Here is a 13097-nt window from a genome sequence, read left to right as displayed (position 1 = left end):
TATACTTCTTTAAAAGCTTTTTTTTTTAGTCATTGCCTTAGAGTTTGCAATATACACTTACAACTAATTTAAGTCCACTTAACATTATAGCACTTCATGGGTAGTGCATGTACTGTGTTAACAGGATATCTCTAATTCCTCCCTCCCATCCCTTATGATATTGTTGTCATACAATTTACTTATCCATAAGCTAGAATTGTACTATATATCATTGCTCTTATTATTCTGAACTGTTATCTGTTAGATCGGTTAAGAATTAAAAAAAATAATTTTATTTTACCTTCATTTCTCAATGCTTCATTTCTCAGACTCTCTTTCTTTATGTAGATCAGATTTTCTGACCTTTATCATTTTCCTTCTCTCTAAAGAACTTCTTTCAACATTTCTTACAAGGCAGGTCTATTAGAGAAAAATTCTCTCAATTTTTGCTTGTCTGAGAAAGTATTTCTCCTTCACTTTCTTTTTTTTTAAGATTTTATTTATTTATTTGTCAGAGAGAGAGAGCACACACAAGCAGGGGGAGTGGCAGGCAGAGGGAGAGGGAGAAGCAGGCTTTCAGCTGAGCAGGGAGCCCGATGCGGGACTCAGTTCCAGAACCCTGGGATCATGACCTGAGCCGAAGGCAGCAGCTTAGCCGACTGAGCCACCCAGGCATCCCTCTCCTTCACTTTTGAAAGATAATTTTATTGGATGCAGAATTCTGGGTTGCTGGCTTTTTCTTTTATTGCTTTAAATATTTTACTCCCAAAAAATAAAAAATAAAAATAAATAAATATTTTACTCCACTCTCTTCTTGCTTGCACGGTTTCTGAAGAAAAGGCCAATGTAATTCTTATTCTTGTTCCTTTATAGATAAGGTGTTTTTTTCTCCCGTCTCTGGTTTCTTTCAAGATTTGCTCCTTGTCTCAGATTCTCAGCAGTTTGAATATAATATGCCTATGTATACATTTTTTGTTACTTATCCTGCGTGGTATTCTCCGAGCTTCCTGAATCTGTGGTTTTGTATCTCATAAATTTTGGAAAATTCTCAGGTATGATTATTTTAAGTCTTTCTTCTGTTTTTTTTTTTCTTTCTTTTCCTTCAGGTATTGCAGTCCCTATATGTTACACCTTTTGTAATTGTCCCACAGTATTTGGATATTCTGTTCCATCTTGTTCATTCTTTTCTTCTCTTTGATTTTGAGTTTGGGAAGTTTCTACTCACATATCTTCAAGCTCACTGATTCTTTTTTCATGGGTAGTCTATTGATGAGCCCACAAAGGCATTCTACATTTCTGCCACAGGTTTTGATTTCTAACATTTCCTTTTGATTCTTAGAGTTTCCATCTCTTTGCTCTTACTTATCACCCAGCTGTTATGTTGTCCATCTTCTGCATTAGACTCCTTGACATATTATTCATAGTTATTTAAAATTCCTGGTCTGATTATTTCAAAATCTCTGCCAAATCTAGTAGTCCCATTAAAAAAAAAAAGTAAAAGTAAAAAGAAACAGGTAAAATTAAATTTTTTTTGAGGATGGAGGGGCAGAGGGAAAGGGAGAGAGAGTCTCAAGCCACCCAAGCACCTCTAAATTTAACTTTAATAATATATTTTTACTTGAAGCACCTGAGTGGCTCAGTCAGTTAAGCGTCTGACTCTTGATTTTGGCTAAGGTCATGATCTCAGGGTCATGGGATCAAGCCCTGCATGGGGCTCCATGCTCAGCAGGGAGTCTGCTGGAGATTCTCTCTCCCTCTCCATCTGCCCCTCCCCCCACTCACGCACTCTCTCTAAAAAAATAAATCAATAAATCTTTTAAAAAATGTATTTTTACTTAACCTAATATATCCAAAATGTTATCATTCAACATGTAATCAGTATAAAAATCTTTGGATATTTAATATTTTTCTGTACTAGGTCTTTGAACCTCCATGCGTATTATTACTTATTTTTTTAAGATTTCATTTTTAAGCAATCTCTGCACCCAACATGGGGCTTGAACTTACAACCCCAAGATCAAGTCTCATGCTCTACTGACTGAGCCAGCCAGACACGCCCTCAGTGTGTATTATTAAGTTATAGCACATCTCAATTAGGAATAGTCATATATGGCTGGTGGCTACCATGCTGGATGGCTCAGATACAAGAAATCTCTATTTCTGATTCTTACAGTCTGAAACCACCAATTCTGTGATGAGATTAATTTTATAAAAATTATGGTAAAAAACATATAACACAAAAATTTACTATCTTAACCATTTTAAATATATAGGTCAGTGGTGTTAAGTATACCAACATTGTGCAACCAGTCTCCAGACCTCTTTTCTCGTTGCAAAACTGAAGCTTTGTACCCATTAAACAACAATTCCCTGTTTCCCTCTTCCCCCAACCCCTGGTAACCACCATTCTACTTCCTGTTTCTATGAATTTGTCTACTTTAGATACCTCATACAAATGGAGTCATACAGTACGTGTCTCAGAAGTGGGATTGCTCGATCATATGGTGTTTTATTTTTACTAATTTTTTGAGGAACCGCCATACTGTTTCCCATAGCAGCTGCATTTCCACTAATAGCACGCAAAGGTTCCAATTTCTCCATATCCTTACCAATACTTTAATTTCCTGTTTTGTTTTATTTTTTAATTTTTAATATTAGCTATCCTACTATTAGTGGGTAGAATGTGGTATGAGGTGATACCTCATTGTGATTTTCATTTGCATTCTCTATGTTTTTTTCTTTCTTTTTTTTTTTCTAAGATTTTATTTATTTATTTGACAGGGAGAGACACAGCGAGAGAGGGAACACAAGCAGGGGGAGTGGGAGAGGGAGAAGCAGGCTTCCCACTGAGCAGGGAGCCCGATGCGGAGCTCGATCCCAGGACCCCGAGATCATGACCTGAGCCAAAGGCAGACGCTTAACGACTGAGCCACCCAGGCGCCCCTGTTTTTTTCTTTTTTAAGTAGGTTCCACGCCCAATGTGGTGCTTGAATTCATGACACTGAGATTGTGAGTTGCGTGCTCTACCGACTGAGCCAGATAGGTGTCCTTCCATTCTCTAATGATTAGTGATGTTAAGCAAGTTTTCATATGTTTTTTGGCCATTTGCATATCATCTTTAGAGAAATGTCTATTCTAGTCATTTGCCCTTTTTTTAAATAGAGTTTTTTGTTGTTATTGAGTTGGAGACTTCTTTTTATATGCAGTGAATACAATCAGATGCACTTAGGGTAATCTCAGGTGGAAACTGGAAGTCATTATGTGGATTACTAGTGTTATGTATTGTATTTAGCAATACATAAGGTGGACATAAAGGAAGAAGAATCAAAGAAAGGATACAAACAAACCAACAACAACAACAACAAAAACAATGTGGAAAGCACTCTTCTGACCTAATACAAACATGGCCCTCCATGTGGCATATGACTTGAAGTTCTGGTTGCCAAAGGTCAATGAAGAGATAATTAAGCTCAGTAAGGCCCAGAGATCTTTGGAATGGGGAACCAACTAAAGCAGAAGTACAATCTGGTCACCATTTTCATCAATATTTCCCTATAGCACTTTAAGTATTTAAGACATCTTGTTATACATTTTGTTATTTAATCTAATTTTGTTTTTTTTTCCAAATGGTTATCCAGTTCTCAGCATCACCGATTGAATAATTCATTCTGTCATCCGTCCTAATTTGAAAAGCTACCTTTTTTTTTTTTATATGCTTAAATCTTAAATGAATTTGAACCTGTTTCTGGTTTACCTGGTCTACTCCATTATTTTATTTATTCTTGTACCACAGTATTACAGTATTTTAACTATTGTAGCCTTAAACTATCTGGGGGAAGTGTTTATTAATTGATTTCCAGTATTAATTCCTCCTTCTTCATTATAGTAATGATTCCTTACCCTCAAATTTAGCAGAACATGTATCTGTGGCTGGGAGCTACAGATCACAGCCTGCCTTGCAGACTGGTGTGGTCATGTGACCAGGATGAAGCCCATAGTGAATGGAAATGACATGTGCAACTTCCAGGTCATCTCCTTATAGACAAATCTACTTGTCCTGGACTCTCCTGTGGGCTAGAATATGGATGTGGAGATTAGCCAGCTTCTACCAAGTGGAAAGGATAAAAACCCAGGTAACAGCAGCACGAGGTGAAAGAAATCTAGCTCCTGAATAACTGTGGAATACAGCTTCATCACAACACTGCAGCACTCATTTTGAGATAGTTTGGGGAGAGTTAAGAACTCTTCTATCTTATTTGAGCCCTACAGTTTGTGTCTTTTTGCCAAAACCTAATTAACAAATGGCTGTTAAGAATAACTTTTTTTCCTATTCTGAATGTAATGTATGTCAACTGTAGAAAATTCAGAATTCAGTGAGCAAAAAGAAGAAATACACCATATTTCTTCATAATTACACAATGACACAAGTATTACAAAATTTAACATTTGAGGGTATATATTTCTGTTTTCTGTGGTGATTTCTTTTTTTTTTTTTTTTTAAAGATTTTATTTATTTATTTGACAGAGAGAGACACATTGAGAGAAGAGCACAGGCAGGGGGAGTGGAGGGGGGAGAGGCAGGCTTCCCGCTGAGCGGGGAGCCCGATGCGGGGCTCGATTCCAGGACCCTGGGACCATGACCTGAGCCGAAGGCAGACGCTTAACGACTGAGCCACCCAGGCGCCCCTCTGTGGTGATTTCTATAGTGATATATAAATATACAGGTAGACAACAGATAGATACTTATAGTCACATAGTAATAGAGAAATGAATATATCTTTATAAAACAAAAACAGGATTATACTCCATATGTTGAGTAGTGCTATACTTTTTGCACCTAACAGTGTATATTGTGAACTTTCCCATGTTATTAAATATTCCTCTGGATGTAGTATAATTTACTTAACAAACCATTCATTGTTGGACATCTAGATTCTACAAATTTTTAATCATCATAAATAATATTGAAATAAAGACTTTTATAGAAATATATTTGTGTTCATCCATGATGACTTGGGATAAATTCCAACAAGTGTGATTTCTTGGTCAAGGAATATGTAAAATTCTATGATTTTTTTTTTTTTTTTTTTTTTACCATGCACTGTCAAGTTGCCCTTTAGAAAGAATATGGAAGTGTAGAGTAGAAGAGTATCACTTCTCTTTATTCTTTCTGACATTAGGTATGGTGAGTTTTTAATTAACAAAATGATCTTGCTAATTCCTCTTTTTTGTTGTTGTTTTCAAAGATATTTTAAAGGGAAGTTGGGAGAGACTTCGATGGTGTATGTTGGTAAAAGGAAACTGTGGGCTTAAATAAGATGGGGTCTTGAGGCCTAAAGAAGACGCAGAGATAGGCCACCTCTTTATTTAATTCCATTGGTAGAGCCAAGAGACCATTATTGGAAGACCATTTTGGTACAAGGAAGTACCAAATAAGATCCCAGGGTAAACAGGATCACCATTCCAACTGGGGCTAGACTTGGAGATAAAACCTGGCTACAAAGCCAGGAAACGGGGGGGAGATGGTAGAAAAAAGGCTGAAGCATGAGGATCATGCTAGAGTGGCACGGAACATGCTAGAATAGGCGAGAGTAGTTCCTGAATTAGTAACGGGGTTGAAAGCATCAATTCTAGACTCAGACTGTCTTGGTGCACCGTAAGTGTCAGGGATTCTTGTTATCATTACTGCAGCTAACTAGCATCATATATAGTCATGTCCACTCAGTGTATGAGGCTTCAGGATCATTTAAGAGATGATAATTATTTAACATTTTACTATAATCATGACCAGTTCAGTGCAGTATGAAACAAAAGCAAGAGACAGAACTCTTGGAAAGGAGTAGACAAAATTCTCATTTTGTATAAATGATATGATTGTGCATCTAGAAAACCTAAGGGAACTAATTATGTGCTCAGTAATGAACTGGGTGACCCTGGGCACGTTACTTCATCTCACTGAACTTCAATTTTTTCATTTATAAATTAGGATAATAATGATAAGTAACGATAGGGTTACTGTGAAGATTCAACGGGAAAATACATATAAACACACAGCATAGTGCCTGCCATTTGGCAAATGTTCAATACTAGTATAATTTTATCATTTATTATTGCTATTTTTATTATGGCAACTATAGGATAAATTTTTAGGAGGACAGTAACTTTCCTTTATATCATCTATAAACAGCTAAAATATGATGGAGAGAAGTCTCTTATAGTAGGAAAAAAAACTTATAAAATTCTTAACAAAAAATACACTAGACTCTATGAAGAAAACTCCAAAATGTACTCAGAGGGGCGCCTGGGTGGCTCAGTCCCTAAGCGTCTGCCTTTGACTCAGGTCATGATCCCAGGGTCCTGGGATCACACCCTGCATCGGGCTCCCTGCTCAGCGGGAAGGTGCTTCTCCCTCTCCCACTCCCGCTGCTTGTGTTCTCTCTCTCGTGTGTGTCTCTCTCTCTGTCCAATAAATAAATAAAATCTTAAAAAAAAAAGTATTCAGAAAAAAATAATAATTTGAGTAAGTGAATGAAACTACCATCTTCCTGAATAAGAAGGCTCAGTATTCTAACAACCAGGTTTAACAAAATTCCAGTCAAATCTCAATTCAAATTTTGGGGCAGAATTTTACCTAATGATTCTAAACTAATCTCGTTGTTAGAATGAGTGTCAAACAAGATGAGCTTTGGGCAGTAATTAGCAGACTTGATTGCATTAAGAGCCAGGTCTCAAAGAATAAAAATGTTCACCTGACACATTTCTCTCTCTCTCTCTCTCTCTTTTTTTTAAAAAAAGATTTTGCTTTTAGGTCATATCTATACCCAAAGTGAAGCTGGAACTGACAGCCCTGAGATCAAGTTGCATGCTCTATGGAATGAGCCAGACAGGCACCCCCACATTTTTCTCTTTCAACATGAAAAGAGTTATATTGATTTCATGGAAAAAAAAAAAAAACTTACTCTTTCTACTTTATTAAAGAATGCCAATGAGAAAATAAGCATTTCTTTTTAGTCACTACCCTATTACTATCTGGGGGTATTGAAGAATTAGGAATCTTTTATCCCTACATTTTTGAGTTCATCAAGTGACATCCAGTATCATCTCTTTTTCACACTTGAAAAACCTTGCGAGGTAGGTTTTATTTATTATCAGCTCTTTTTTTTTTTTAAGATTTTATTTATTTATTGGAGAGAGAGACAGAGAGCACAAGCAGGGGGAGTGGCATAGGGAGAGGGAGAAGCAGACTCCCCACTCCGCAGGGAGCCCCACACCAGGCTGGATTCCAGGACCCTTAGATCATGACCTGAGCCTAAGGCCACGCTTAACGGACTGAGCCACCCAGGCGCCCCTATCAGCTGTACTTTATAGAGGGAAAAACAGATACTTACCCAAAAAAGCTTGACAAAGCCAAAGAGTCAATCAGTGGCAAAGGCCAGAATTAGTCCACTCCATTGACTGTAACATTCCCTGCCGATCTAATGAGCCGGATCCTGTGCCAGGTAATAGGGATGCAGACCTCTCATACCTGGGTCCTTCCTGACCCAGGTTCCTCCTACTTCTGCTGGTAAGGGCAGGGTGAGTCCTGTGCAGCAACCTGAGCACCCAGCTCCCTCAGTGAAGGGTGGTCTCTTCCACCAGGTCCTAGCTTCTCCCAGCTGAGGCAAATCGTTGTTGTCTTAGAGACTTCTTTCCCCCTTGTAACAGATAAAATGTTTTTTAACGATTCCTGGCCTGTGCTTCCTCACGATAAGCTGGTTTCTGTTTCCTGAACCCTTTCCACTCTGGGGGCAAGGGCAGGAGACACCTCCGGAAGAAAGAGGATATGATGAAGGGGAATGTTCTGTCAGACAGGAAGGGGAGACGCAAGGTCTGCCCTTCATTGTTGCAAACCGAAGAGGAGCTGGAGGTATGAGAGTGCAGGTTTAGGTGTGTTCCAGTGTTCTTTTTGGGGTCTGAGATGTGGTCACATACTATGTTTGGGACAGAGGAAAATGGAGTATGGGTTCCCAAGCTGCTGTTGATTCTCAAGAAGTGGTACCAGACCCAGACCCTCCCGCAGGTGGGTATCATGGATTGGGGAAGCCGCAGAAGTGGTTGACTTGAGAACTGGGAGCCTTGTGGGTCCCAAAGGGGCTAGAGTGGGAGGACCTGGCAGCAGAGGCTTGGGTGGACCCACTGGGCAGGGGCACGGTTGGAGGGTGAGGTATAGGCTCAGAAGAGGTTGACTGGGAAAGAGAGCCCGCTGGGCACTTGACCAAGCCCTAAACTACTCTAGCAGCAAACTTCACCAAGCACACATGGGACATTGCCTCCGAGGCCCGCAGAGGCCTGGACACTGCACCATCCAAGCACCTTTTATCTGAAAGCCATCAAGAAGGTATATAAGTCCTGCCCATTTTCCCAGATCAAAGAAGAAAGGGTGGATGAGACAACATTTACGAGATAGAGTATTTTATCTAAAGACATTTACTCAACCAAATAAAGATTTTTATCAGCCCTAATGGGAAGCTGAACTTTGGACCAGTTGCTTACACTGACACAAACCTGCATAATTGGGAAGAAATGGGAATAATGTAAAGAACCGAAATCAAGCTTTCCTCTTGATACCTGAGAAATGAAGAGGGTGGAGTAGGAGAAGGAAGTCTGCTTGCAAATGAGCACTCAAAGGGAACAAACTTGAAATTGTTTTTCCACATCTGAGTTGTATAATTTTACAACCTTCCTGCATTCTATTTCCTCCATGTTGTAGAAACTGAAAGGTTGAATTTAAAATAAAGTGGGCCTTTGGGAGCCATGGATTTCAGCCATGGATTATCACTATCTCTAGAGAAATTAATTATAGCAAAATAGCAATTACCACTGTGGCTACTTACAGGTTTCTTCTGTGTATGCAATTTAATACAAATTGGGGGGCGGGAAGGGGTGGTTTAGTTGGTTGAGCATCTGATTTTTTACCTCAGCTCGGTCTTGATCTCAGGGTTGTGAGTTGTGTAGGACTATTATCTCCATTTCGCAAGTCCAGAAATGCCCCTTGGCATTGAGATTCCAAATTGAATATTCCATAACTTGCGACAGCATCCCCACGTTTGCCCCACACCTTTACGTTTTGTGTGTCCTGTCATGTATTATGACAGTGCCCATGGAACACAGCCACAAGTTGGGGTTACATGGGCCTAAAATTCTAACCCAACTCCAGACCCTGAGAGTCATTTTGGAGGAAGCCTGTGTGCGGTGTTTTAACCTTATAAAACTGATGAGAACAAAGGGGAAAGAAACCTATCGTAAAGCACATAAACGTAGAAGCTTCTTCTGTACCCAGGTGTGGTTTCTTCCACGGACCAAGCTGCGATGCCTTATGGATTTGACAGAGCCTCCTTTTCAATGATGTCTGTCTCAAATGCCTCCAGTGATTTCTGTAGTGCAAAATAAAGCCAAACTCTGGAAACAAACAAACAAAAAGTTATAGGATTGCTCATGATTGTAGAGCCATCAAGTAGATGAGAGAAATAATGTGCAAACCCAGACCCTTCTGATCGCTAGTCCAGTGTTTATTTCACAGCACCAGTGATTTCCAGGGCATTATTTCTGGAACCTTCTTTCTCCCAAAACATAAGACAGGGTAGGATCAGCTACTCTGATTCGAGTGGGAATGAGGTGGAATCCAGAGTCCTGGATACTCCCTCCCACTCCCTGGAGCCCACCATGGAGGTGTCTCTGCAGGACCCCAAGACGCCACTGAAAACCATTGCCCTGCGCCAAACTACTCCCAAACCACTTCAGCCTCCCCCATTTCTAACTATAATTACGTGGTGTTGAGAACGGAGAGCCTGACATCAACTTGTGAGACAAGTAATTTTGGGCACAGAGTAAATCACAAAGATGATAGTATGGTGAGAAGAAACATGCCAACTGAATTTAAAGATACAGACATGGTTTAATTGCTCCTCATACAATATACCATCACTACTGTCTGCTCAAGTGCTTTGGGGCAATTGATTGTTGAAATATTGTGACTTTCCATGATGCGAACATTCAATTGCCCAATCAGAACTGAGACTCATCAGGACGAGTCTCCTAGTGCAAACATCCGTTACCCATTAAGGCTGTGTTGCCCACATCTGAATAAGAAAGCAGGGGTGGTCAAGAGAGGAAATTCTACAAAAGGTGGCAACAGCAAGACCACCAACAGACCACTCTGAGCTGGTTCTCCTTCAGTCTGGCCGCATGTGAACTCTGTACAGCAGTCCAAAGGATGATGCCAATGAGGAGAGGGCCTTTTGCCAGAAACCCTGTCTCAATCCAACCATTTTAAAGCTGCCTCACAAGAAAGGAGAGACTTGGGACTCTGCACACATTCTGGTGACCCCACTCCTGAACAAAGATTTTTACAAAGGAACTCTTTGTAGGAGGACTCTGTCCCACCTTGTGTAGACCACCTCTGCAAACATAGTTTTTAAGGTTTTCATCATTGGAACACATTCCATAAGTTTAAAAAAAAAAAAGAATTGTAGAGAAGGGTTAATAACAAAAAGCAGTCCCCACTCTCAAGAGGGAAAATTATTTTTAACTATTCTAGTCACTTCTGTTTTTATTCTTATGGTGATTGCCTCATGTCTTTAAATAATATGCTAGCATTGCTATTTCTTGATGTAGTATTTTCTGAAATTATCTGTTGACTCCTTACTATGAAAGATGAAAATTAAGCTCGGCTCTATCTCTTCCCCAGCCTCTTTCCCAATAGATTTGTGTTCTTTTTTTTTTAGTTTTTATTTTAATTCCAGTTAGTTAACATACAGTGTTATATTAGTTTCAGGTGTAGAATATAGCGATTCAACAACTCTGTACATCACCTGGTACTCATCATGACGTCACTCCTTGATCTCCACCACCTGTTTCACCCTTCCCCTATTGCCATCCTCTCTGGTAACTCTATAATTAAGAGTCTGTTTCTGAGCTTGTCTCTCTCTTTCTCTTTGCTTATTTGTTTTGTTTCTTTTTTTTTTTTTTTAAGATTTTATTTATTTGAGAGAGAAAAGAAATGAGCAGGGGGAGGGGCAGGGGAGGGGCAGACTCCCCACTGAGCACGGAGCCCAATGTGGGGCTTGATCCTAGGACTCTGGGATCATGATCTGAGCCCAAGGCAGAAGCTTAACCAACTGAGCCACCCAGGTGCCTATTTGTTTTGTTTCTTTTGTTTCTTTTTTTTTTTAGAATTCAAACACTCCAATAATCACCATAGACATTTATTTAAAGTAATACATTTGCAGCTCAGATAGTCCTAAATTGTACATTTCAGGTTTATTCAACTTCTTAAAAATATTTGAGGGCAGCTGCAACCACAGATTTCAACTCCATCATTATTTCTTTGCCCATTCTTCTCTCTCTTTTCTTTCCCGAATAACTTCTTTCAGATATGTTTCAAGATAGAATTTATCCTCCTCATATTTTGTCCACTGCTCTTTAGGCAAGATCTGATGCCTCATGGTCAGGTCCAGTGCTCTCTTAATGCGAAACATCCTGTCATTATAAAGGTTCTCAGGAAGCCTTCTTATGGCCTCTTTCACATCATCATTCTCATATATTGTATCATCTCTCATTAACCCCAGTTTATTGAACCCTGCAGCATTGTAGTACCATTTTCGAATACCCTCCAGCCACCGGCTTGATGCTGCAACTGCAGGCCTGCTCGCCATTTTGACCCGAGGCTGCCTGTTTTGTTTCTTAAATTCCACATATGACTGAAAGCATATGGTATTTGTCTTTCTCTGACTGACTTTTTCATTTAGCATAAGGCACTGTAGTTCCATCCATGTTGTTGCAAATGGCAAGATTTCATTCTTTTTTAAAGATTTTATTTATTTGAGAGAGACAGAGAGCAAGAGAGAGTGGGGGGAGGGGCAGAGGGAGAGAAAATCTTCTGTGCTGAGCATGGAGCCCAATGCATTGCACCGCTAAGCCTCATGTTGCTCAAGAATCAACTCTATAAATAAATCTTTAAATTAATTTTAAGAGCTGAAAATCAGTTAACTATGTTTATTATATTATAACAATGGCACACGCTGTTGGTTGCCTACCTAGCATCCATCCCAACCTCACTTAACAGAATATAACAAGACCCTGAGTTTTTCAAGTGTCTACCCTCATCCACTTAGCCAAAATTTTTGGGAGAGGTCAGCTCTATTTTCAGCCAAAGGATCCCAGATGGGCTATTCAGTGTTTTTCAACCTTGGGTCTGCGTTAGAATGACCTAGAAGGCTTGTTAAAGCAGACTGCTAAGCTACATTCACAGATATTCTGACTCTGTAGATCTGGGGTGAGGCTGAAGATTTTGCATTTCCAGCAAGCCTCTAGGCTAATGCTGATTTTGCTAGTTTGGGGACTATACTTTGAGACCCCCTGGTCTTCGTGAAGCGTGGCCTTTGCAGTAACTAAGATATTGCTCTGGCTGCTTTAATAGTGATCAGAATAAATGGACAGAAGTTTACTTCTCTATCACATAAAATTCAAAACTAGTAGAAGTATAAGAGGGTTAGCTTCGTGAAAATGCCTTGGGTCCCAGGTTTCCTTCTATCTGTTGCTTTGTCATCTCCTTAGGAATTGCCCTCATCTTCATGTTTCAAGCTGACTCACTACTACCAAACCTTCATGCTAGCAAAAGGGAAAACATGAGGCAGTGGAAAGCCTATACCTTCTTTTTTTTTTTTAAGATTTTATTTTTTAAAGATTTTATTTATTTTTGTGAGGGAGAGAGGGAGCATGAGCATGGGGGAGGGGCAGAGGGAGAAGCAGGCTCCCCGCTGAGCAGGAAGCCTGATGTGAGACTCAATCCCAGGACCCTGGGATCATGACCTGAGCCGAAGGCAGACTCTTAACTGACTGAGCAACCCAGGTGCCCTAAGATTTTATTTCTAAGTAATCTCCACACCCAGTATGGGGCTTGAACTCACAAACCTGGGATCAAAAGTTGCATGCTGTACTGACTGAGCCAGCTAGGTGCCCCCATACTACTTCTTTTAAAGGAATAATCCAGAAATTGCCCACAACATCTCCAATCACATCCTATTGGCCAGAACTTAGTCACATGGCTACACCTAGGAACAAGGGAAGCTGGGAAAGGT

The 13097-nt window shown here is 39.8% G+C and overlaps 1 protein-coding gene and 1 long non-coding RNA gene across 4 annotated transcripts in view; both read right to left on the bottom strand.

The window, feature by feature from the left end:
- Window positions 1–7696, bottom strand: part of LOC145716793 (uncharacterized) — a 26703-nt gene extending 19007 nt beyond the window's left edge. The window contains exon 1 of one of the 3 annotated variants that reach the window (XR_014139686.1): window positions 7368–7696. This is a non-coding gene — a long non-coding RNA (uncharacterized LOC145716793). The remainder of the gene's footprint in view (window positions 1–7367) is intronic. The other 2 variants (XR_014139685.1, XR_014139687.1) reach the window with 2 other exon arrangements.
- A 3505-nt stretch (window positions 7697–11201) lies between these two features.
- LOC102737931 (cytochrome b-c1 complex subunit 7) lies at window positions 11202–11707 on the bottom strand. Its single transcript, XM_006727767.3, has one exon. It carries the CDS (start codon window positions 11670–11672, stop codon window positions 11337–11339), a length of 336 nt encoding a protein of 111 aa, XP_006727830.2. The 5' UTR covers window positions 11673–11707; the 3' UTR covers window positions 11202–11336.
- Window positions 11708–13097: the final 1390 nt, after the last annotated feature.

This window comes from Leptonychotes weddellii, chromosome 13, assembly GCF_054177405.1.
Source record: "Leptonychotes weddellii isolate Sample4059 chromosome 13, ASM5417740v2, whole genome shotgun sequence".
In the NCBI taxonomy this organism is placed as follows: Eukaryota; Metazoa; Chordata; class Mammalia; order Carnivora; family Phocidae; genus Leptonychotes; species Leptonychotes weddellii.
This window is presented reverse-complemented; position numbering and strand designations above follow the sequence as displayed.